A 27121-nucleotide genomic window follows, 5' to 3' on the forward strand; every position below is an offset into this window, starting at 1 on the left:
TTCTACGGACTTTAGCTACAAGTTTCAATAGTTCTATTTTTATGAAATTTGAAAAAAAGAAAGGAAATGAAGACTTGGTTAAAAAGCAACAACTTTTAAACATTGGGTGATAGCTAATTCTGTTTGTCCACTAGCAGGGAGGACTGCCAGTGGCTCAACGGGGGCTTCTCCTTCCTCTCCTACTCCCTACAGCCTCCCAGTTGGCTTTTGAGGGGTGGGAGACATCTTGGATCAGATGGCAGGGGGAGCATGGAGTGCTGCAAAAGGGAGGAGAGGAAGGGGAAACTAGCTAGGCACAACACTGGGTATCACTCATGTTACACGTATGAATTTATAATATTAAATCTTGATCACTTAACAAATTCAGTCACAATATGCAGGGGATAGTCATGCTGTGGGAAGATTTTATGGGGATGTTTAGAGAACCTGTGCTGCTATTTGCTAAATACAGACCTGTGTATATCTGTGTATCTATCTATCTATCATGTGCATAGAAGCCAACTCTTAGGGGCCAGGGAGGCTTTGCCCCCCCACTAAAATATTTGAAGGGGCTGAGCCCCACCCAAGTTGATGGGCATTGCCATTCAAATGGTGTGCATGCACCATGTCATGTGATCAATTATGTGGGGCGGGGCATATCTGCCCCCCCCTTTTATTCAAGTTGACACCCCTAAGCATGCCTACTTATGTGTATTTATAAATGAACAGGTTGCATGTATGTTCAAGCACGGAAGAGTAAGCAGCACAGTCTTTAAAATATTTCAGGAAGGATGGTTATTCTCCCTGCTGTTTAATCTACATTTGACACAGTTGTTATAACAGCAAAGAAAGCAATATCCGGGGAACTGCATTAAGCTGTAGTGATTTGTGGGCTTGGAAAACGTGATAAAACTCCCCAAAGAAGTGCAACTCGGTGTGTCTGATGAAAGTGAGAAACAAAAGTTGCATTTATTGTGTAAAAAAACGGTTGTTTGAAAACACTCTAAAACTACAAACTGGTAACAAATCCACAGAGGGCAATCAAATATTCACGATTCTTTCACATTTAATATTACCAAAATATATACTGTCAGAAACATGTAAACGGATCACTTTTAATCAAAAGAGGAAAACAGTCTGAATGTCATACCTGACAAAGCACTCTCATACTTCTAGTAGGCTTTGAAATGAGAAAGCAAAGAGTTTGAAGACAAAGGAGATATAACAGGAGGCAAAAAAACCAAAACATTTCTAAGAGCCTTTATTAAGATATACAATGTTGATAGAGAAATATGATTGCGGCATGCATAAAAAACAACTGCTATCTAACAAGTTTAATGAAATCATAGCACCACATATCCTGATGTCAATTAGCATAGTAATAGACAAAGGAGGAGGGATGCAAGAGAAAGAAGTGAGGCTGAGCCCCCAATCAAATAATAAACAGAAGAATGATCTCTGTGTGATAAAATCTCATTCTTAAAATTAAGACCCTACTGCAAGGGAAATGTCTTCTCCTCAGGGGAGTCTTCCAGGGGCCACGTGACTGTGAGGGGGCCGAGGCCAGACGGAAAAGTGGGAAGAGCAATGTAGAAGAGTTTTAGCTCTGCAAGGTTAGCTAGTTTCTATACACACCAAGACATCCCTGTCTATCATCCATCTAGACAAGCAAGAGTCATCAACCATGCAAACACAAGCAAGGAGGGGCATGGCCTGGGGAGAGTTGCAAGAGCCAGACAGAAAGGACCAGAGGGCTGCATTTGGCCCCCCAGGTTCCCCACCCAGGCCCTATCATATTACTTTTGAAGCAATCCCTGCCCACTTTGCTGGATTAAAGACCTCTTTCATGCCACCTGGAGGGTTACCTAGCTTAGAAAACCACAGAGTAGGGGGGAGGAGAACCAAGTTGTGAGCAGTAGAAATCTTACCAAAGATACTATATCCAACAAAAAATCAACTAGTAGGCAGAAATTGGTAAGGGGGAGTTCAGCAGGTTCACTACCACCTCCAGGCACAGTCTGTAGTCGGGCATGCAGCGTCCTCCTACGAATTCAAAGCATAATTTATTCATTGGTAGCAGTGTGTCTGTGTAACTAGTAATATTAGCAGGATATTCGGCCCTGCCGAAGTCGCTGAACTGCAACTCCCATTAACTTCAGCCAGCCTGGCCAACGGTCAGGGATGATGGGAGTTGTCGTCTAGCGAAATCTGGAGGGCCACAGGTTCTACATCCATCAGATAGATTAATTACCAGAGACAGATATGTAGCACCGCACATATCCTCAAAGTAATGATTTGCAACAGAATCAGTTCACACATTCAGCTGCAAGTCACCTGGCACTGAATCATAACACGACACACATGCACATGGAAACTGACACCAAGAGTAAAGTAACAATCTATGTATAGAGAGATTCCTCTTTCTAAAAGATCTATACAGCACACTTTGACAACTTAGAATCACAGTATACAGTTTTTTTAAAAAAACATAAGTGTATCAACTCAATTGTGCTCCTTTACCAGGACACACCAGTATACAAAACATCTTCAGCGAAATATAACTTACCTACAACATTCTTCAAACCAACGGGCAATGTAATCCCACATATAGTAAGGCTCAAAAGAATTGAACAGAAGATTGGCAGTTTTAATCAGCTCTGCTGTTTTCTTATTTTCCCTCAGTTTGCTGAAATAAAAATGTAACAACAGTACTCAGAACAAAAGTACTTCTCCATTTGCAATCTTGCTCCAAGCCTACTTCCCGATTTCCCTCACAGCAGCCTCCCCCTTTGTTACTACCTTTTCCCACCTTTATCCCCCTCCTGCAATCCTACTGCCTCTTTTATATTTTTTGCTATCATTGCCATAGAGAGGCAAAACCACTGAATCCAGAATCGTTCAAAGCAGTAGACAAGCTGGAGCTGCTCTGAATGAGCTGCAGAGATAAGAGAGAAGCCCATCCATTGCAAAGTCTGTGTTACTGGCTACCAAGCAAGGAGAACCTAAATCTGCAGTGCAGAAGCCTTTGAGCACAAGTCTTTCTATGGCCAACTACAGGATAGTCTTTTTGAGCCGACATAACTACTGAATTGTGACCAGTATCAGGCTAGGCATTCACATCTACAGTAGAAAGAGAAAAAGGTCTTCTTCCCCAACCTCCTCTGCTTTAACACTTTACTTGGGCTCCCTTTTCAATATTAAATCATCATCACAATCCGTTTCCCCTGGCTTAGCATGTATTCTGAGAATTTCATGGATAGGAGGTGCTCACCGATTAATCACTAATGGGAAATATATATATAAAACGGAAGGGGGGAATTATGTTTGGTTTTGTTCTTATTTTTACCATGTACTTCATGTTTTTTATATTGTATTTTTATGTTGTGAACCGCCCTGAGATGAAGGGCAGTATATAAATTTAATTAAAAATAAGAAACTAATTATATCCCAGTGTTGTCCTGTGACTAGCATGTTGGACTAGGACCTGGGAGGCTAGAGTTCAAATCTCCACTCAGCTGTAAAGTTTATGGGGAAGTAACCTTGGGTGTGTCACCGTCTCTCAACCTAAATATCTCACAGGACAGGTGCACAAATAAATTGGAGAGAGGAAGCAGCATGTACCCTGCCATGAGCTCCTTGCAGGGAAGGTGGGATATAAATGTAACAACAAATAAATATGCTACTTTTAGCACGCACACTTTGTGAATGCTCTCCCTAAAAATACCGGCTCGGGTCGGGTATTTTAAAGGTAAAGGCAAAGGTACCCCTGACCGTTAGGTCCAGTTGTGGAGGACTCTGGGGTTGCGCGCTCATCTCGCTCTATAGGCCGAGGGAGACGGTGTTTGTCCGCAGACAGCTTCCGGCTCATGTGGCCAGCATGACTAAGCCGCTTCTGGCGAACCAGAGCAGCGCACGGAAACACCATTTACCTTCCCGCTGGAGCGGTACCTATTTATCTACTTGCACTTTGACGTGCTTTCAAACTGCTAGGTGGGCAGGAGCTGGGACGGAACAACGGGAGCTCACCCCGTTGCGGGCATTTGAACCGCTGACCTTCTGATCGGCAAGCCCTAGACTTTCAGTATCTGATCCAATCCCTGACCTGCATGACATATCAAGTTAATATTGCAACTTCCCACATTTGCAAAATAATTTTGCATGAAAGGCTGCTGTTCAAGAAACTGGGCTGTAGGAAGGGATTTCTCTTTTTTCCTCTCGACATGGCCACCTGCTTAGCTGAGCATGGTCCTTGCGGAAGGAGGAGTCCACCTGCAGATCCAGCTCTGCTTTGCATTGAGTATATAATGTCCTAAATACTTCAATCAGTACATCCTCTAATATTACAGGTCCTAAAAGGAACAAGAGGAAAAAAACATCAATTATATTAACAATTCCACTGACTAGTATCTGAATTCATTTTATCTGCAGTTATACCAATTGTACAATTCAATAATGCACAACAAAAGACACACAACTTTATCCATGCTTTCTATTTGGCTGAAACATGTTAAAAGCACACTGAAAACTGTTGGAAAGGATGACGCTGCTACCACTAATTTAAGAAGGAATGTGATCTCCTGGCACTGCCAGTACAACGTAGTAACGCGTTTTCTACGGCTGTGTTGATTTCATTAAAACTTAATATGTGCATGCTGTCATTAAATATTTAGGCTATAATCTTAACCTGAAAGACATCGTAGCAAGCTTGTTTTAAGACTGCGTCTGACCTTTCAACTGCAAGTGAAAAAGGCGAAGCGCATTTATTTCAAAAACTGTTGCTCAATTCATTCCCAGCGCCTGTTTTCTTTACATTGTCAGAATTGAGAAATTCTGGGCTTGAAATCTGACCTCAAACATGCCTGCTGACATATCTAGCAGCTACACTACAGTAACTCTTGTGTTATACTCTGCAATTCTGTTCAAGTGCAATTCTAACCACTTCTGAGGAGCATTTCTATCCCATCAAAGCAGCACCCTCTCCTTCTCCTGTGGTAATGCAACACTGCATTACCAAAACTCTGTGATAATGAGATAGTGGGTGATTTTTAGAACAGAGTAAAGGAGGTACAGCTGCATGGATCACAGACTGCTGTTTTAACTGTTACTAAGTTTTATTATAGCTGTTCAGATAGGCATATGAGAGAAGTTCAAGGTTACTCTTTTACTTATGGTGCATGCCTCATTTCATCATATGAAGTACTTTAGAATGTCTGGGATGTTTGTTTGTTCTTTTGCCCTCTGTTACTACTATATGAACTGTTATTTAACAACAGACACCCCCCCCCTCCATTGGCATGCAAGGACATTCACATAGCTACCTAGCTCAGGTTTGTCCAGTAAACTGATAAGAATCCGAAAAGGCTTCAGATCCTGCGTCAATGTGCTCTCCTCTCCACACACGTTGATCTGCAAAATTCCCACCATTGCCTGTAAGAAACAACACATTAGAATCAAGAAGTGAGATAAGAGTTTAGACTACAGTGACCAAAGCACGAGTAAGAAACCATTCATGGTGCTACTACCTGAAACGCTAACCTAGTTCTACAAAACATTGCCCTCCTCCCCACTCTTCAGTGGGAGCAGCCCCTGGATCTAACTCCCTTTCATTCCCTGAAGAGGCTTTCAGTTTGTGAAAGGGACATTCTGGATCCAGTCCACAGTCTTCTCTCAAGTGTATTCCTGGCGTGTGCCATTAAGATTAAGACAAGGTAAGGCCACAACTATGGATCAGAAATTACTGGAAGTGTGAATGTACATTTGTCTGCCTGTCTGCCACATCTGGGTTCCCCATGCCATCATTTGAGCATCCTCTATCTAACCATTCTCCTCACCCTTCACAAAATCAAGTTAATTTTTGAAACAAATATGAATCACCAATGCATGTCAGAGCCAAAATTGCTATAAGGAAATACCAGAAGACCAGGGGTGGGGGCGAAATACACTGAGCGTACTTAAAAGGACTTCTTCCTGTAATAACACTGCTTTGAATGATAATTGCTTGCATTTAAAAGTTATAATGCTACTGCTTTTAGAAGAAGAGTTGAAGATAACTTTCTGGTTCCTTGCATAGTCAACCAAACTGCTTGCTTCCCAAAAATGGTACTAGCTTTGAACAAAATGCTCTCCTAGTATTTGCAAATGTGTAGTCTACTCCCAGTCTCACGTTTTGCACAACACAATAAATCCTTTCAATATGGGTCAAAAGGTGCCCCACAAAACAGGCTGGGCTTGGAGCCAGCTAATCAGGTGGCATGTTTGCCATTAGCAAGAGGAACCCCTATAGAAAGACTGGACAGCTTGTGATCTACCAAGCTGAACAGAGCCCACCAGCCATTTTTGAGAACCTACAAGGGACACACAAACAAGTTATCGAAAGCATGACTACCTGAACTAGCATTTCCTTAGAGAAAGTATTGAAGTAGTATGTAGCATGTTCTTCAGGATTGCTATGCCTTGTGCTTCTAGGTCCTATAATGGCACCGTTGTTATCAAAACCTTCAAGCAAAAGGAAAAGGAAAAGGAAAAAGCATATGGCAAATTAACACAGTGTTTAAATAAGTTGGTAAAGAAGAACGAACAGTGAGAACAATGGCTTAGTTCTGATAACTTACCATTTTGCCGTCCAAATATTGTTGGCAAGAGGAAAGACCATTTTAAATTTAATTTAATAAAAGGCAACTGGTGACACAAAGAGCAAAACATCAAGCTACTTTCACTTCTACAGGAATTCCTGGCATTCTGGATGATGAATGCCACACTTAATTTTCCAGTGATGGGAGGAAATATAAATTTAGACTTTACAAGAATTCTACTATAGTCATGGCACTTTTGAATGTTTACATTGGTTCACATACATCATTTCATTCTAATAATTACAATCATCCTCTAAGGTAGGTCACTCTGCATTGCTGAGACCAAGAATGGCGGCATGCCTAAAGACTACTGGGCAAGCTCAGAGCTGGGCTGAGATTTCCACTAGGGAGATCCTGATTCACAGTTCAGTCTCTCAGGCTGCAATCCTAAACATACTAACTTCTGAGTAAACAAGCATAAGACTGCACTGTTAAGCATTACATCACATCAGTCTGTGACCAGTCTGCATCAAAGAAGTGGAAAATCTTGTTGTTTGTTGTTAATAAAATGACAATCTGGCTTCTGTATGCATATTTGAATCTGAGTTTTATTATTATAAAGCTAAGAAAACATCACCTATGAAAACATGAAATAATGTGCATTTTATAGCTGATTTATATAGGCTATCCCAATTTGCGCTGGATAGTATAGGTGGCAAATTTATTACTTATATCCCAATGCATGGCTCAACGCTCTTCGATTGTAGTCTCAGATAAAGTACATTACAACAGTCTAGCCTGGAGGTTACAAAGGCTGGTTATCATAGCAGTCAGGCTACCCTTTGCTAGATACAGTTGTCAACCGGGCCATAAAAGAGGCTCTGGAAAATCCAGGAGCAATGTTGAGTCCAGTAGCATGCCCAAACTCTACACACAAATTCTCCTTTCGGGGAAGCAGGACCCCAGCTGGAACAGGAAAACCATGACTCCATTAACATCACCATCTTGTCTGCATTAAGTCTGACAAGGAGGAACAGAGCCAAGCACACTAATGAAGCCTCCTCATTCTCACAATTTTTGAACAGCCTCTCCAAGCAGTTACATCTAAATGAGGGGTTGTCAATGGGATACCCTCCAGAGGTTGTTGAACTACAACTCCCATCACCCCTGACCAATGAGCATGCCAGCTAGGGCAGGTGGAACAACTGGTCCAGGAACATGTGAAGGGTAGCATGTCAGCCATCTCTGATGCAGATGATGAAAATGATGCCAAGACAATGCAGAAACCTGCAGAACCACACAAGGCAAATTCCAAGAGCTGGAGCAGCAGTTCCCCAGTACCAAGTTTTATTCTCTAATATGGCGACGCAGGTGGCACTGTGGGTTAAACCACAGAGCATAGGGCTTGCCAATCGGAAGGTTGGCGGTTCGAATCCCAGAGACGGGGTGAGCTCCCGTTGCTCGGTCCCTGCTCCTGCCAACCTAGCAGTTCGAAAGCACGTCAAAGTGCAAGTAGATAAATAGGTACCGCTCCAGCAGGAAGGTAAACTGTGTTTCCGGGCGCTGCTCTGGTTCGCCAGAAGCGGCTTAGTCATGCTGACCACATGACCCGGAACCTGTACGCCGGCTCCCTCGGCCAATAAAGCAAGATGAGCGCAGCAACCCCAGAGTCGGCCACGACTGGACCTAACGGGCAGGGGTCCCTTTACCTTTATGGCAGAAATTTATACAGCATGTATGTATGTATGTATGTATGCATTTAGCTAGCTGTGCTGGTGGAGATAAGCTGCTGGTTCAGTTACTGTTACTATTGATGTTTTAAATGGCATTTTTAGGTGTGCACTTTAAAAAAAAAAAGTTCGCTGCTTCAAAACTTCTTGTGAATTGAAAGGCAGATTATAAACTACAAATAAATTATAAATTTACTGTATCTTTAGTCAGCCATAACACAACAGCAATAGCTACAGAAACATTCAAAATGTTTCGCAAGAAACTTTAGTCCAAAATAAAACCGCACATACTAAAATGAAGGGGGGGGGGTTTACAATGTTACAGTTACAATGAGGTACCAGCTGATTTTATAAAAATATAAATCCCGCACCTACCTAGAAGCCAGGCATAAAGCCTTCTATTGAGTGACATATCTCTGCGCAGGACTACATGAAGAGATGCTGACAGAATTCTGATCATGTCTGGGCGTGTCGCCTAAAATTGGGAATGTTACATTTAAACAACAAACTGCAGCAGGTGTTACATTCAAGAGTTTTGTTGTATAGGAGGAAAAAATATTTTTATTCACATCCTAGTACCTGTGGATTCATGCAGGCTGAGATCTGGAATCTGACAAAAAAAAATCTAGGCTGCCTGTTTTTAATCAGCCCCTTCTAAGTGGCTTGTGCCTTTATCGGCACCAGTAGACAACAACCACATCTCTCCCTGCAGCCTATACCTAGTTTCAGGCGATTTAATCTGATGAAGTACACCAAAAGCAAACCCTAACATTTACATTGCAAAGATAATAAAATAATCACTAGGAAGAAAGAAATCATGTTTTCCCCTGAACAAACAACTTTAATGCAGAGTTAAATGCTGATCACTATATTGATCTAATATAAGCAAGAGAATGATCAAAGATATCAGAGGCAGTCTGGGCTGGCCAATCTATTTTTAAGACAAATAAATAGCTTATATTCACTTGCTTACCTTCACAACTTTGCTGACACAGAATGCAAACCAGCTAATTACCAAGTTTCAGTCAATGCCAAGTAACGCTACTCATTTGCAAAAGTTGTATATTGCTATTTCAATAACGTATTCCTGAGAGTTGCTGATATAATGCATGAACTCAAATGGTCTGCTCTGGTCATCTCTTCTCAAATTCAGAGCTCTGATATACATTTCCATCTGTGTGTGCAACTACCACACATTACGTTACACACAGTAACAATGGTCTTAAACAATGCAGTTGTTTGAACTAAGACATGAATTTACAAATACAACATTTCTTGTGCTTTCAAAGGCGATGAAAAAAACTTGATCAAAGAACAAAACTTTTCCTATGTTGCTATTTTAATACCAGGAAACATTATTAAATACCACAAGGGCCAAAATCATTAGCAAAGGTTCCTTCCCAGAAAAAGGCGTGAGGTCTTTCATATCTTGAAAAGAGAACAATTGGGTTTGATATGTCTACAAGAAACCCACGTAACAAGGGCACACAGAAGACTACTTATAAATAAAAGATTAGGACAGGAATTTATTTCATCAGACAAAGTTAAGAAAAGAGGAGTGGTGATTTATGCAAAGGAAAAATTGGCCCCAAAATTGATTTTTAAAGATGAACATGGAAGAATTTTGGCAATTGAGATACAAATCCAAGGAGAAAAACTCATGATAGTTGGCATCTATGCACCAAATGAAGGGAAGGCAGAATTTTACAAGAAATTGCATGAGACATTAACGGATTATTTGGATTATAAGGTGATCTTATTAGGAGATATGAATGGCGTGGTCTCTACAAATATGGATAAAGCACAAAGACAGGTGGTCTCTAAGGACGGGAGACTACCTAAGACCTTTTTTGAAATGACTGAAAACATAGACCTGATTGATATCTGGAGAACAAGAAACCCTCTTGAGAGAGAGGGAACATTCTTCTCAGAGGCACAAATGACATGGACAAGAATAGATCAAATATGGATTACTAGTGGAATGGCTCCAAGGATAAAAAAGGTGGAAATCTGCCCAAAGACATGCTCCGACCATAACGCAGTGAAGATGGAAATGAAACTAACAACAGCTGGATCCTTCAGATGGAGAATGAATGACACCCTATTCAGAGAGGTGGAGATTTACAAAAAGGCCCAAAAAACCTTGAAGGACTACTTTGAGATAAATCTGAGGACAGAGGTTGAGAAAAGAGTGATTTGGGACGCAAGCAAGGCCGTGATGCGAGGTTTTCTGATACAACAGAACTCTTTAAAGAGAAAGAAACAAAATGAAAGGAAGGATAAGATTCTGGAAAAAATAAAAGAAGGAGAAAAGAAACTGAGGTCTAAACCAAAGTCTCATGAAATTCTGAGAGAAATTAAGTTCTATCAAATGCAATATATGGAATTGGTGAACCAGGAGATAGAATGGAAAATTAAGCAAATGAGACAGAGGACATTTGAATCAGCGGACAAATGTGGGAAACTTCTAGCATGGCAATTGAAGAAGAGACAGAAATTAAATACAGTCACAAGTTTGGAGGTGGATGGAAAGAACATCTTTAAACCAAATGAGATTAGCAACTGCTTTCAGAGTTATTTCAGGAGATTATATGCACAAGGGCCGGAAAACGAAGGAGGCATAGAAGATTTTCTTAAGAAATATGGACTACAAAAAATCTCTCAACAAAGTATGTTGATTTTAAATGAGAAAATAACAGATCAAGAAGTGGAGGGTGCCATTCAAAACATGCAACTAGGGAAATCTCCAGGACCAGATGGACTAACCTCCAGATATTATAAAGCATTGAAAGAATGGTTAATACAGCCGCTTAAGGAGGTTTGTAATGAAATATTAGAGGGGGAAAAGGCACCTGAATCATGGAAAGAAGCTTTCATCACACTTATACCAAAGACTGAAACTGAAAAAAACCAGATCAAGAATTACCGCCCTATATCATTACTTAATGTGGATTACAAAATATTTGCTGACATTTTAGCAAAAAGACTGAAGAGGGTGTTAATGGAGGAGATTCATAAGGACCAGGCAGGCTTTCTCCCAGGAAGACACTTATCAGACAATGTAAGGAACATAATTAACATTATGGAACTGCTAACTGTAAATATTAATACGAAGGCAGTCCTAATCTTTGTGGACGCGGAGAAAGCCTTTGATAATATCTCTTGGAAGTTCATGAAGAAGAATCTCCATGGGATGGGGGTAGGTCAAAGGTTTGAAAATGGTATAAGTGCAATATATTCTGAACAAAAGGCTAAGCTAATTGTAAATAACGTGGTTACTGATGAACTTTCCATAGAAAAAGGGACACGGCAGGGGTGCCCGATATCCCCATTACTTTTTATATCAGTCCTGGAGGTTTTGTTGAACATGATTAGGGGGGACCAGCTGGTAAAAGGAGTTCAGGTCGGAGCTAAACACTATAAATTGAAGGCATTTGCAGATGACCTAGTATTGACTTTACAAGAGCCAGACACTAGTGCAAAAAGAGTTTTAGAGTTAATTCAATTCTTTGGTCAGGTGGCAGGATTCAAGTTGAACAAACAAAAAACTAAAGTTCTGGAAAAAAACTTAACAAATGTTGAAAGAGAGAGATTCCAAAACGAAACTGGGTTAATGGTGGCAAAGAAAGTAAAATATTTGGGGATTAACATGACATCTAAAAATGTGAATTTATTTAAAGACAATTATGATAAATGCTGGACAGAGGTAAAGAAAGATCTAGAAATATGGTCGAATCTGAAGCTTTCCTTGTTAGGCCGAATTGCAGTGATCAAAATGAATGTACTGCCTAGAATGTTATTTTTGTTTCAGACATTACAAATTGTGGATAAACTAGATTGTTTCAAGAAGTGGCAGAAAGATATATCTAAATTTATCTGGCAGGGCAAAAAGCCCAGAATAAAATTTAAGATACTTACTGATGCAAAAGAAAGAGGGGGGTTTGCCCTGCCGAATTTGAGACTGTACTATGAATCGGCAGCTTTCTGCTGGTTGAAAGAGTGGCTACTTCTTGAGAATGCAGATATTCTGGACTTGGAAGGATTTGATAATAGGTTTGGCTGGCATGCATATTTATGGTATGACAAGGTTAAAGTTCACAAGGGTTTTAAAAACCATATTGTTAGGAAAGCATTATATAATGTTTGGATTCGATACAAGGATTTGTTGGAAAATAAAACTCCTAGGTGGTTATCACCTATGGAGGCTAAGGAGGTGAAGAAACTTAACATGGAATCCAAATGGCCAAAATATTCTGAAATTTTAGAACAAGAAAGCGGTGAGTTTAAACTACAGAGTTTTGAGAAATTAAAGCCCAAGGTACGAGATTGGCTCCATTACTACCAAATAATGGAAACCTTTAAACAAGACAGGAAAATTGGCTTCCAGGTGGAGAAATCGAAATTGGAAACAGAATTGTTAGAACCCAATACTAAGAATGTATCAAGAATGTACAATTTGTTGCTGAAGTGGAATACAATAGATGAGACAGTTAAATCAGCCATGATTAAATGGGCACAGGACATTGGTCATGACATTATGTTTGCTGACTGGGAACAGTTATGGACCACCGGTATTAAATTCACGGCATGCAATGCCTTAAGAGAAAATATTATGAAAATGATTTATAGGTGGTACATGACCCCAGTCAAGCTTGCGAAGATTTATCATCTGCCCAATAATAAATGCTGGAAATGTAATGAGACTGAAGGTACCTTCTTTCACCTTTGGTGGACCTGCCCAAAGATTAAAGCCTTTTGGGATATGATCTATAATGAAATTAAGAAGGTACTTAAATGTACCTTTCACAAGAAACCAGAGGCATTTCTCTTGGGCATGGTCGGCCAATTGGTGTCAAGGAAGGATAGGACTTTTTTTTTATGTACGCCACTACAGCAGCAAGGATCCTTCTAGCAAAGTATTGGAAGACACAAGAACTCCCCACACTGGAAGAATGGCAGACGAAAGTGATTGACTTTATGGGATTGGCAGAAATGACTGGCAGAATCCGTGACCAAGAGAAAGAGACGGTGGAGGAAGACTGGAAGAAGTTTAGAGCTTATCTTAAGAACTGTTACAATATTGATGAGTGCTAAAATGTCAAGGGAAAGGAAGATACAGAATTGCAGCGGAAATTGTTTGTTGAAATAAGATGAAATTGAGGGCGGCTTCCGGTCGGCGCCAGCGCTTAATGGCGGTCCGAGCCTCGAGCTCCGAGGCAGGACTGCTCCGTTAGTTCGGGTCTTACCCGCTACGGCAAGCGGGGGACCCCTAAAATCACAGGCGCGGAGCCTGTGAACAAAGGAGATTCGGTGGGCACCTTTTGCGCCCCCCGGTACTGTGAGGGAGCCTTTTTAAAGGCTTCTGAGCGGCATCGGGGTAAGCGCGGTGCTGAGAGTCGTCACCCAGCTAGCGGAGTGAAGCCGCGTCGCCATGAGCGGAGAGCGCCGATTCCTTCCTGCAATTGGAATTTGACCACAACACCCGTGAGTAAGATTGGAAAAGTAACGGGACTTTTAAAAAAAAATAAAATTGGCTGAAAACGGGAAAGGCAAAAATTAAGGAAGTCTGCCTCCCCGGAACTGCAGAAGGAACAAAGCAACGAAAATCAAGCTGCACTTAAAGGGAACCTTTCTAATTTTTTTAAGCTGTCAAACTGACATCGGACTTAAAACCTCCCCCCAGACTGGCAGGAGAAGGGGGGAAGGGATTGGAACGTTGTTAATCTGCTGGAAAATTAATGAAAAATTAAGAACTTCCATTGCCAAATCCCCTGGGGTCGGGCTGCCCAAACAAGACACCTGGGACGTGGTCTGTCCAACTCTGAGAAGTGGGGACTTGTTTGCAAAAAAGTTATCGGACCTTAGATGTACTTTGTTGCATTTTGGCCACATAGAAAAACAGAGACTTTACAATTTGGATATTGGAAACTTTTGGCTACTGTTGTATTCCCTTGCTTCTTTGTTGTTTTTCCATCTTTGCCATTTGGATACAATTGAATACTCCCTCTAGAGGGCTCTATCTGAAACTGTTGCACTTGAAAAAGTAACAGTGGGATTTTCCACTTGGGAATCAACTCTGTGAGAACGACCTTGAGGATATGAGTGCCCCTACAGATGAGATAGTAACAAGGCAGAAAGCAAAACTAGCTCACAAGAAAAGGGCCTCTATATCAGGAACTGCAGCTGTGCAGGAAAAAACACCAGCTTCTATGGATCCTATGACTCAGGCTCTACTTAAAATAAATCAATCCCTGGAAGCATTGACAAAACTTTCGACAGAGAACTCTAAAAAATTAACAGAGTTGACAACAAGGTTGGACGTGAATACGGCTAGTGTCGCATCGAACACAGATTCTATAAATAGATTAATTCAGGAAAATTCAGAAACACGAAAGATTGCAGAAAGTGCAAAAATAACAGCTGAAGAGACAAAGGAAAAATTTGGGCCTATTGTTAAAAAAGTGAATGAGCATGATGCAGCCCTCTCCTTACTGGAACTTCAACGTAAAGAGAAGAATTTAAAATTTAGATTGGTGCCTGAAGTGGAAGGGGACAACCTTGTGAAATTTCTCACAGAGAATATCATAACTTTTTGGCGGGAAGAATGGGAGGAAGATGAGGAACTTGAGATAATTTCAGCCTTTCGACTGGGTAGAAGGCAGGACAAAAAACCAAGGGATTGCTTAATTACATTGAGATCAAAAGAAGAAAGAGATAGAATATTGAATTTGCATTACCAAAAGGCATTGGTGATCCAAAATTGTCAGATACAGATTTTTAAGGACATTCCTAAATACATTTTAGAGGTGAGAACATACTACAAGAGTCTAGTAGACCTGCTGAAGAAAAACACCATACCATTCAGATGGGAATTTCCACAAGGATTGTCCTTTAACTTCAATGGAAGGAAGATCAAAATAAAAACAATTCAGGACAAAGAACTATTTCTAGAGAAGTATCTGGAGGATTTGCAGAAAGGAACCGTGGAGGAGAGGGAACCACCCGATATAGCAAATTTGTCATTTGGACTTTCACTACCACCATCGGAGGAAGAGCAGAAGCTTGGAGCAGTTGGAGGAACAGCTACCTAAATACAAAATGTCTCTGCAACTCCTTAGTTGGAACTGTAATGGTTTGAACCTTCCTCGGAAAAGAAGACAGGTTTTTCACATTCTGAAGAAAGAACAATTAGACATAATATGTTTGCAAGAAACCCATATCGCCAGGATACACAGGAAATTATTAATAAATAAGAGACTCGGTCAAGAATTCATCTCATCAGACAAAGTAAAGAAAAGAGGTGTGGTGATCTATGCAAAGGAAAAGTTGGCTCCAAAATTAATATTTAAAGATGAACAAGGAAGATACCTGGCAATTGAAATACAAATTCAAGGAGAAAAGATATTAATTGTGGGAGTTTATGCCCCAAATGAAGGGAAGGCCGAATTCTTTAGGAAGTTGCATGAGACATTAGTTGACTTTTTAGACTATAAAATCCTAATGATGGGAGACATGAACGGAGTTGTTTCAACAAACATGGATAAAGCACAGAGACAAGTGATTTCAAAAGAAGGGAGACTACCAAAGATCTTTTTCGAAATGACTGAAACTATGGACTTGATTGATATTTGGAGAATAAAGAATCCTCTAGAGAGAGAGGGAACCTTCTTCTCTGAAGCAAAAATGACATGGACAAGAATAGACCAAATTTGGATTTCTAGTAGTCTGGCGTCAAGAACAAAAAAAGTAGAAATCTGCCCAAAAACGTGCTCCGACCACAACGCGGTCAAGATGGAGATGAAACTAACAACAACTGGTTCCTTTAGATGGAGAATGAATGACACCCTATTCAAGGATGAAGAGATCCATAAGAAGGCCCTTAAAACAATAAAAGATTATTTTGAGATCAACAGGAAAACAGATGTGGAAAAAAGAATAATTTGGGACGCAAGCAAAGCCGTGATGCGAGGTTTCCTAATTCAACAAAATTCCATTAAGAGGAAGCAACAAAATGAAAAGAAGGAAAAAATTTTAGAAAAAATAAAAGAAGGAGAGAAGAAGTTGAGGTCTAAACCAAAGTCTCATGAGATTTTGAGAGAAATAAAGTTTCATCAGATGCAATACATGGAACTTATGAACCAACAAATAGAATGGAAGATAAAGCAAATGAGACAAAAAACTTTTGAGTCAGCGGATAAATGTGGGAAACTTCTGTCATGGCAACTGAAAAAAAGGCAGAAAATGAATACGGTAACAAGTTTAGAAATGGATGGAAAGATTATCCACAAACCCAATGAGATCAACAATTGTTTTCAAAGCTTTTTTAAGAAATTGTATGCACAAGGGCCAACTAACGAGCAAGAAATAGAAGAATTCATTAGAAAATACGGCTTACCAAAAATCTCAGAACAAAGTAAAAGGATCTTAAATGAGGAAATAACAGAACAAGAAATAGAGGGTGCCATTCAAAATATGAAATTGGGAAAATCACCAGGACCAGATGGCCTGACGGCCAAATATTACAAATTGCTGAAAGAATGGCTGATACAACCATTGAAGGAAGTTTGCAATGAAATTTTAAAGGGGAAAAAGGCACCTGAATCGTGGAAAGAGGCTTTCATCTCACTTATACCGAAAACAGAGACTGAGAAGAACCAAGTTAAAAACTACCGCCCTATATCTTTACTTAATGTGGATTACAAAATTTTTGCAGACATTTTGGCAAAAAGATTGAAAAGAGTGTTGGCAGATGAGATTCATAAGGACCAAACAGGCTTTCTCCCAGGTAGACATATGTCAGACAATGTGAGGAACATTATAGACATTTTGGAGCTGCTGGACGTTGACATTAATAGGAAAGCAGTTTTGATTTTTGTGGACGCGGAGAAAGCCTTTGACAACATTTGTTGGACTTTTATGAAAAAGAATCTCCAAGGGATGGGGGTAGGACAAGGTTTTGAAAACGGTATAGGTGCAATATACTCTCAACAAAAGGCCAAATTAATTGTAAATAACGTGGTAACAGAAGAAATACCTATAGAAAAAGGTACACGACAGGGCTGCCCAATATCTCCTTTGCTTTTTATATCGGTCCTGGAGGTTTTGTTAAACATGATCAGAAAGGACCAGTTGGTTAAAGGAGTTCAGGTCGGAGTTAGACATTATAAATTAAGAGCATTTGCAGATGACCTAGTATTGACTTTGCAACAGCCAGACACTAGTACTAAAAGAGTATTAGAATTAATTGAAACATTTGGTCGAGTAGCAGGTTTTAAATTGAATAGACAAAAAACGAAAGTGTTGGAAAAAAATTTAACAATGGAAGAAAGAGAGAGTTTTCAGAATGAAACAGGTTTGGAAATTACAAAAAGGGTAAAATACCTGGGGGTAAACTTAACATCCAAGAATGTGAATTTATTTAAGGATAATTATGAAAAATGTTGGTCAGAAGTTAAAAAGGATTTGGAAATATGGTCAAGGCTGAAACTTTCCTTGTTAGGCCGAATTGCTACCATTAAGATGAATGTATTGCCTAGAATGCTGTTTTTATTCCAGACGCTGCAGATTGTGGATAAGATGGATTGTTTCAAGAAGTGGCAGAAAGATATATCAAAATTTGTCTGGCAGGGCAAAAAGCCCAGAATTAAATTTAAGATTTTAACTGATGCAAAGGATAGAGGGGGGTTTGCCCTGCCGGACTTAAGACTCTACTATGAATCAGCAGCTTTCTGCTGGTTGAAACACTGGCTACTTCTTGAGAATACTGACATTTTGGATCTGGAAGGGTATGACAATAGTTTTGGTTGGCATGCATATTTATGGTACGACAAGGTAAAGGTGTACAAAAGTTTTAAAAACCATATTGTAAGGAAAGCATTGTATAACGTTTGGATTAGATACAAAGATTTGTTGGAAAGCAAAACCCCTAGGTGGGTGTCACCGATGGAAGCTAGGGAAGTAAAAAAGCTTAATATGGATTCTAAATGGCCAAAATATCATGAGATTATAGAATACGATGGGGAAAGGGTGAAACTTCAGAGTTATGAGAAACTAAAACCTAAGGTTCGAGATTGGTTGCATTACCATCAGATAAATGAGACGTTTAAACAGGACAGGAAAATAGGATTTCAGAAAGAGAAGTCAAAATTAGAAACAGAATTGTTGGAACCCAATACTAAGAATTTATCAAGAATGTATAACTTGCTGTTAAAATGGAATACACAGGATGAAACGGTGAAATCAGCTATGATTAAATGGGCACAAGACATAGGTCATGATATTATGTTTGCTGACTGGGAACAGTTATGGACCACCGGTATTAAATTTACTGCATGTAATGCTTTAAAAGAAAATATTATGAAAATGATCTACCGGTGGTACATGACCCCAGTCAAGCTTGCAAAAATTTATCATTTGCCTAATAATAAGTGTTGGAAATGTAATGAGACTGAAGGCACTTTCTACCACCTTTGGTGGACCTGCCCAAAGGTTAAAGCTTTCTGGGAAATGATCTATAATGAAATTAAGAAGGTTCTTAAGTGGACTTTTCCTAAGAAACCAGAGGCTTTCCTCTTGGGTATGGTGGGCCAAGTGGTGTTAAGGAAGGACAGGACATTCTTTATGTATGCCACTACAGCAGCAAGAATTCTACTGGCAAAGTATTGGAAGACGCAAGAACTACCTACTCTGGAAGAATGGCAAACAAAGGTGATTGACTTTATGGGACTGGCTGAGATGACGGGCAGAATCCGGGACCAGGGGAAAGAGACAGTGGAAGAGGACTGGAAGAACTTCAAGATATATCTTAAAAATAATTGTAAAATTGAGGAATGTTAAGATGTCAGGGGGTAAGAAGTAAAGAATTGCAGCAGTAAACAAAAAAACTTAAGAAATATTTTTGAAAAAGAACTAAGACAATGGACTTAAGGGTTGCTAAAGAATTTTAAACAAGGATGCAGGGATTGGGAGGTATGGGGAAGTCAAAGTATGAACCGATGATTATGAAGTAATACTGTGTTACATTGTTCTTCATTTTATGTGTGGAAAATTAATAAAAATCATTATAAAAAAAAAAAAAAAAAAAGAAATAAGATGAAATTGAGAAAGATAATAAGTTTTAATTAATTGGAGTAAAGGGTTGCTGAAAAATTGTAAAATATGGATGCAAAAAGGGTGAGGTATGGGGAAGTCCGAGAAAGAAGGCTTATGAAAATGAGGTTATGAAATTATATCTGTGTGTTTGTTTTTGTTTGTTGATGTGTGTATGTTGTTTTGTCTTAAAATTGGAAAATTAATAAAAATTATATATAAAAAAACACAAAATCATTAGCAAAGGTGGCAGCAAAAAAAGCACTACCAGCACCACAACACACACTTAGTCTTTTTAGCCTCTCCTATCCAGCGGCATCCTATGATGGCTGAAAAACTACTACCAAAATCCAGGGGTACTTTCAGGACTCCTTGAGCATTAGGGATTGCCACCAGAAAGAAAAATTGGCATTGTATGCATGAAGGGAACCCTCTGGAGTAAGTATTTAAGAGATCTTTTGGTTGGAGAGTTAATCTCTTACACCAGAACATGTTATTATTCAAATCTTGGGAAGTCTTTTAAGAAACATTGGTTGAAGACTGAACCCATGGGTAATATGCATATGCAACAGAGTGATTCGCGGAATACTCATTCAGCAGTGTTTTACCTGACTCATGTGGAATGGAAAACAGAAAAGTATCAGGTCCAGTGTGCTTCTCTGTACTAGTACACTGGAATCCTGCACTGAGGTGCTTACTGCTTCCACCTGAAATAAAATTACCATTAGTATAGCCATAATCAGCAATGCTGACTTTTTTTTATATACACATGCACACAAACATCACAGACTTCTTTAACTAGAGGTCCAGTTAGGGTGATTCTCTCCCTAAGCACAGCAGCATAAGCATGACTGTGCCCTCCTTCCCTCCACAGAATCTGGACATTGGCTTTTACACATGTTCATCCTATGTCTGAATGCCCAGTAGTCTTGGAGGGAAGGAAGAGACACACCAAGCAAGCAAAGGAGACACAATGCTCAGAGATTGTGAACTTATCTCTGAGGAATCTCACCTGATCTGGGTCAATATCAAGCAACATGGAAACAACGTAAGTACGTAAGTAAAGTGTAAGGGTTGTAGGAATAAAATTACAAAAACACTTGAAAAATAATAGATAATATCAGATACTCAGCCCTATAATACCATGGCATCTCACAGAGTAAATACCAGAAAATGTAACTATTTCTCCACACAAACCCTGTACTCCAAATTTAAACACATTTTAGATATACTTGGCCATAGCTACGCTGTGAAAAAAATATTGAATGCTATTTTAGGAAACAAAACTCAGACCTTCAGAAACAAGATTTTAAAAATGTTGATCTCATAAGCGCTAAGTGACTTAAAAAGTATGAAGGATTACTTGGCTTTTCAAGCAAAGGTCTCCAGCCAACGTTAAGCTCTTTTAAGTCCTACCAATTTCAATGAGAAATGCTTAATCCTCTCTCTGTGCCTTTAAAATGTGCTTAACTTTAAAGCAGGCTCGTTGGTTTGGTCTGATGGGCAAAGACATGCCATACTTTGAAAGTATTCTCATCATTTATATCAGCATTTTTAAAATACTTCTAACATGCAGATTTTTTGCAAGTTCAGCTGCTGCTAGAAAGTAAACAGGATGCATTTCCTTACGCAATAGCTATTTCAAAAGGTGATGAAGATAATCAACTGGGGCTGGGCTATTCCATAAATGAAACTTTACCGACTCTTACCATCAGTTCAATGTCACTGCCTATTATATAAAGCTGGTCTTCCATTGAAAGCTTCCTGTTTAGATGGGAGAGGACATAGGTAATTCCAGGCAACCGAACAGCAGGACTAGTGAGAAGACTACCCCAGAGTGCACTGTAGAAAGCTGATTGGTCCACTGCGGCAGCTACCTTCTCCAGCAGAGTGTTGGTTCTGTGGCATGAGCAACAAGAGTGTGTGGAAGTAAAACAGTAAATAAATAAATCTGGAAGGCTCAGAAATCTGGGTTGATATACCTGACTTACCTCAATTAAAACAGAAGGCCATTAAAAGAAAAAAAACCAACTTGGGTCAAAGTTATACCTGCTACATTATATTTAAATTTATTTCTTGGTGGTTTTAAATTGTTTTCACTGCTGTGCTTATACTGGTTTCAGTTTCAGTTTTGTACTGGAAAGTTTTGACTCTCTTGACTTACCCTTTCAACTTCCTTTTTACCAATATCCTCATTTTATAAAGGCTCTCTCTTTTGAAGTCAAATGTGACTTCAGATGTATTTGATTCTCTTGGCAACTGTCCACTCACATATATGTTGAAGGTTATAACACTATGGTCACTTTACCTAGCAGTTCAACAATGGTTACATTTCAAACTGGGTCCCAGGCACAACTGACGATAAAGTACAGGGTTGCCATTCCTTTCACCTGTTCTATAACAGACTGTACTAAGGCAGTTCTTTAGCGTATCTAGAAATTTTACCTCTTTATTGTGACTGGAATATGAACGTGAGGGTAACTGAAGTCACCAATTACTATAGAACTTCCTCTTTTGGATGCTTCCTTGATTTCATTCTCCACCTCAGGGGATGACAAAACATCCCCAGTGCTAACTTATTCTTGGGGTCCGATACAGCAATTCTGTGGCAGAGTCTGGAGAGTCTGTGCTTTGAGAATGCCTAGTTTCTTGGACTATATACTATTGTGTGTACAGAGTGCCGCCACCTCCACCTCTTCTCTGCCCTACCTATAGTATTTGCATCAAGGGACAACCAGTTAAGATTAGCATCTTAGAAATTTTCACAGTGCAGAAGATTTTATAACAGTGGTATTACACTGGCCCGTTGCCTTACCTCTCATAATACTCTGAACCTTCCTCCAAGCCAGGAAGTATCCCAGTTAACAATCCTTGCAAGCCCGGTTTCAACGTTTTGCCCAAAGGAAGGTAATAAACTTCATACAGACTGAGTAATGCTGGTTTGACAGACATAGCAGCATTGGCAAGAAGAGGGAAAAGCCCAGAACTGTTTTGGAAAAAAACCGAGAGATACAAAAGGGTACTGAGAAGCTGGAGTGGTTTATATGGATAATTTTCAGCATATGAGGATAACTAATTAACAAAGAGAAAGGCTGCTTAATCTATACATTCTCCGGATCCATCTCACAGTACTAGTAAGTTTTCTGAAGAACATCACCATTTCCCAAGAGATCCTACCCAACAGAGAGGCTTGTTTTGAATGAGACACTATACATTGAGTAATGGAATATGTGTCACATTTGTGGAGATTATCCAGTGAAACATGAAAATGCAAAGCTGCCTTTTAAAAAACATAGCTAAAAAGCTGAAAACCATTCATGCCTTTATGAATAAGCATGATATTGCCACTCCATTCAAATTGAGCATCTTTACTCCTGAATTCAATCCTTGCCATCCACATTCTGGTTATACTGGGATTCAGTGCTTCTGCCCTCTAAGAGGGCACCGACAAAGCAAAAGTGCAATACAAACAAGAAATGTTAGAGAAACATATGCTCAGAGTAGATATGTATCTCCTTTCATGCCCATCTTATTTGGTAACCAGATCCTCATAATCAATAGATAAGAGGTTTCAAAGACTTCCGGTTATGTCCATCTCATGATTTTCATTTTATTATCACCTATGTGTGTATGTGTTTCTGTGTGTTCAGCAAAGCGTTTATTATTCTACTCCTCTAAAATGATTCCAATTTGGATAATACTGGTATATTGATAGCCTACGAATTTGTCTACAACTATGTCACACACCTCAACAAATAGCTTTGCTTCTTATCATTTATACTACCAAAGATAATGTAGCTTTCTCTGTTTTTGTTTCATATCTCCTGAATGGGCAAAACAATCCTAAATGAACCTGGATAGCAGAGAGGTGGAGCCACTGTCAAATCCAAAGCCCTGCAACTTGTACTAGCCAGGATGGAAGGTGGTGGTGGTTTTTCCCTTCATATTTGCTGCACCAACTCCAAGTTATCACAGCAGAGGAGCCCACAGCAGGCTATGTCTGTCCCTAATCAGGGAATTAGGAATACGCTGCAAGTAAATTTGCCTTTAATTTTCTACTGTAACATTAGCAACAGCTCACACTGTTAAATTTATCTACATTCTGACCCAAGTGAAATGTACTACAGGATTTATACTGTTGACTTATTCAAATAAAAACAATTCTTGATTACAGCAAGCTAATGCTCAGAATACAATATAAAGGTCATTCTTTTTACCTGTATAGGAAGAGATCTTTGGCCAGACGCTTGGGCCCAATGATTTTGAAGATGATCTCATACGTCTCAAGGGCCTTCCGGTGCACCCCGCCTGGCAAGGCAGGGTGAAGGCATTGTGCAAGGCGCTTTCCTATGGTCAGCTTTTTTGGTACCACTTGGTACTTTGCATTGTTTTGAAGAACCTGACAGAAAACATTGCAAGACATTCTAAACCCAATTTCTCCCAGACAGCAGTTTACAGAACTGATCGATTTGAAAGTTTCTGAATCCGTTCCACTTAGCAGAATGGGATGCATTAGGAAAACCGCCTCTCATGAAGATTCCCAAACTTCTGATGTAACAAACTGACCTGCTTTATTAACTTGCTGCCTTATCTACATTACAAAATTCACTCACAGGAAGCCACAGCAGGTTAAAACAGGGGTTGGATCCATGTGGCCCATTCAACACTGCTAGGCTCCAATTCCCATCATCCCTGACTGCTGTCCAGGCTGGATGGGGAAGATGGGAGTTGAAGTCCAACAACATGAGATGGCCACAAGTTCCCCATTCAAAAGTTAAAGGCTCCTTTATTTTTCAGGCAATTATGGTGTATTTTATCGGTCAAAGCAGGCACACACCTCATATGGCATAAACTAACACTTCAGTTATTTAAATCAGTAGGCATGCAACACTTCTAGGGAGTGATGAAGAATCTTGATTTACATACATTCAGTTTTATTATTGTTTATTATGTACCAAAATGCTTCCTCTAGTAAGAGAAAACGCTCCGTTTAAAAAGGACATTTTCCCCCTCTACAGAATAAGGTTTAGAATGTGCACTCTGGTGCCAGTCGCCAGACAGATGTAACGACAGTGACTTTTAAAAAACTGTGGCAAGTGTCAATCTCCTGACACCATTATGTCAGGGTGTTCCACCCTCCTTCCCTTCATAATAACTCATCCCATAACCTTTATCTGGTGTGTAGCCTAGGAGAAAGTATCCGCCAAGCAGAAGAGTTTGGCATTTCAGAATTCTGACACCCACTACAGTAAGTAATAACCTGATAATTAAAATGATCTGCCAGTCCACTCCTTTTTTAAATAGTTTGGCAGGGGGAATCTAGATTCCAAATGCTTTCTACTTAATTATTTCAATTCCCCCCTCAAAACTTTGCATGCATTTCACCCAATCCTTCTAAGTCTTCTCATACCTTGTTAAGCTTTCCAAGGGATGAGATTAAATCAGCCCATTCACTGGAGTACTCGAAGCTTTTTAGAGCCTTGTCGACAGCTGCTACATAGTTCCTGTACTTGGAATCACCCAGTAGCTCCAGCTCCTCCGCATTCATCCTCCCGCAGAGTCCCACTAGAGACCAGATTGTAATTCATGTAAAGTTGTGAGCTGAAAAAGATGGAGCAACATGTTTTCCCTAATCCACAACTTTTAACTACTGTTGCATTCAGACAGTTAAGCAAATATTTATGGCCATGATATGGTAACATGAAGTCTGTAAAAAATACTATCAAATTTCTGTTTTTGAGAAAGAAACTAGCGAAGCTCATTTTGTTTTTAAATAAATCTGGTGAGCTCATAAATAGTGATCCAATACACCAAGTGGATAGGGATGCAGGTGGCGCTGTGGGTTAAAGCCTCAGCGCCTAGGACTTGCCGATCGAAAGGTCGGCGGTTCGAATCCCTGCGGCGGGGTGCGCTCCCGCTGCTCGGTCCCAGCGCCTGCCAACCTAGCAGTTCGAAAGCACCTCCGGGTGCAAGTAGATAAATAGGGACCGCTTACCAGCGGGAAGGTAAACGGCGTTTCCGTGTGCGGCTCTGGCTCGCCAGAGCAGCGATGTCACGCTGGCCACGTGACCCGGAAGTGTCTCCGGACAGCGCTGGCCCCTGGCCTCTTAAGTGAGATGGGCGCACAACCCCAGAGTCTGTCAAGACTGGCCCGTACGGGCAGGGGTACCTTTACCTTTACCTTACACCAAGTGGATAAACAGTCTGCATTTTATGTGAAGAGAAACTCATTAATTTTATACAATTTTAAGGCACAATTTGTGATTCCTCTTTTGGGGCTTGCCGTATTTGACAAATCTCTTCCTTCAGCAGTTCCAGACAGACAACCTGAAAAGGAAGGAAGTTTTTGAAGCCTCTAATAGGCAACTGAAAGTGGCTTGGGCACTGCTTTTAGCTTGATGGGTCGCAAGTTGTGGAAACATGCACTAAATCAAATGCCCAAGGGCAATGTATGCTCACGTGGCTAACTCAACCAATCAGATCTTTTCTCTTTCTCCAGTTCCTGGCATACAACTCCTTTCAAATTTATAAAACAAGTTAGATGCTGCAAATGTTTTCCTTTGCTTTTCCACCAAAGCTGCAACCAACTAAAGAGGGGACAAAGAACACTTCCAAGACAGATGTTGCAAAAACTAATTTTACACCTTGGTAATAATACTCAGATTAGCATTTGGAAAGCGTGAAACAGATTTAATTATGTAGCTATGAAGAACAAAAAGGTCGCATACGTATCCAAAAACACACGAGGCCCCAAATCTTCATTTGGTAATGCTAAAGATGAGTTCGTGAGGTCAAGGAAACTCTAAGATGCAATAAAACATCCTGAATCACACTTAGCTGATAAAAGCTTTTTCGTTTTGAACTATGCTCCCTCAGAGGCCTCTCAGGTGCGTGCAGGACCTCCTCCCCCCACCTGAAATTCAGCTCGATAAAGCACTTGACTGCAGCCAACAGAGTATGTTTCAGTAGAATGCTTGGTTGCAAGAGTGTGTGTGGCTTCATTGGTTTGCAACTGTGCCCACAGCCCCCCAAAGGTCAAAGACTCCTGGCTTACATTATTTCCATCCAAAGGATGCAGAATTTGGGCACTGCGGCAACTAGCTCAATCAACACTGTGGAATCTTTCTCAATATTTGGTATTCCCTTCCACCCTGAACTGTAATTTTATAGTTATTGGGGGCAGGGAAGCAGGCATAAACATATTGCTCCTACCCACAATTGTCTCTTCCTCACACATACAGTGACAAATTGGCCACCTAATGTTACAAACCATGGGCATTTTTTTAGCTATAACAGAAAATGGCCCCTAAGTGAGGTACTCTACTCCCACTCTCCAGGAACAAATGCAGGTATTTACTTATATGGGAGAAAATTCTGAGACTTTGTTAGCCCAGGCAGTGAACCCGATCTTTAGAAACTGGGAACACCCCAGGGACAGAATGTAAAGCAGGTTTTGCCATCTCTGCTCCACCTTGAAAATGGCGGGCAGTTGTAGATTATGTCAGGGCAGACAAAAGGAAGTATTTTTCCCCCACACTGTGCGTAATTAATTTATGGAATTTGTTGCCACAAGGTGATGCAATGATCATTGGCTTAGATGGCTTTAAAAGGGGATTAGACAAATTCATGGACCGATATGGACTTCCTGTGCTGAGAGATAGCATGTCACTCCTTAGTACTTCAGAACATCATCTTTAAAGAAAGGAACTTTAATAATCTTCAAAAAACGAAATCATAAACAGAAGTATCTAG

The 27121-nt window shown here is 40.1% G+C and overlaps 1 protein-coding gene across 6 annotated transcripts in view; it reads right to left on the minus strand.

Moving 5' to 3' along the window:
- The window catches only part of DOP1A (DOP1 leucine zipper like protein A), a 65367-nt gene that overhangs the window by 30655 nt on the left and 7591 nt on the right, over positions 1 to 27121 (minus strand). For 3 of the 6 annotated variants that reach the window (XM_079970280.1, XM_079970279.1, XM_079970278.1), the window contains exons 2-13: positions 24780 to 24970; positions 23587 to 23768; positions 22185 to 22355; positions 21079 to 21268; positions 19978 to 20076; positions 8657 to 8756; positions 6365 to 6474; positions 5298 to 5406; positions 4208 to 4328; positions 2546 to 2665; positions 1908 to 2022; positions 1130 to 1159 (exon numbers count right to left, since the gene is read on the minus strand). In XM_079970280.1, coding sequence (XP_079826406.1) covers positions 1130 to 1159; positions 1908 to 2022; positions 2546 to 2665; positions 4208 to 4328; positions 5298 to 5406; positions 6365 to 6474; positions 8657 to 8756; positions 19978 to 20076; positions 21079 to 21268; positions 22185 to 22355; positions 23587 to 23768; positions 24780 to 24917 — 1485 coding nt within the window. In that variant the 5' untranslated portion in view covers positions 24918 to 24970. Of the gene's footprint in view, positions 1 to 1129; positions 1160 to 1907; positions 2023 to 2545; positions 2666 to 4207; positions 4329 to 5297; positions 5407 to 6364; positions 6475 to 8656; positions 8757 to 19977; positions 20077 to 21078; positions 21269 to 22184; positions 22356 to 23586; positions 23769 to 24779; positions 24971 to 27121 lie in introns of those variants that run through there. The other 3 variants (XM_079970281.1, XM_079970282.1, XM_079970283.1) reach the window with 3 other exon arrangements.

This window comes from Podarcis cretensis, assembly GCF_951804945.1.
Source record: "Podarcis cretensis genome assembly, chromosome: 3".
In the NCBI taxonomy this organism is placed as follows: domain Eukaryota; kingdom Metazoa; phylum Chordata; class Lepidosauria; order Squamata; family Lacertidae; genus Podarcis; species Podarcis cretensis.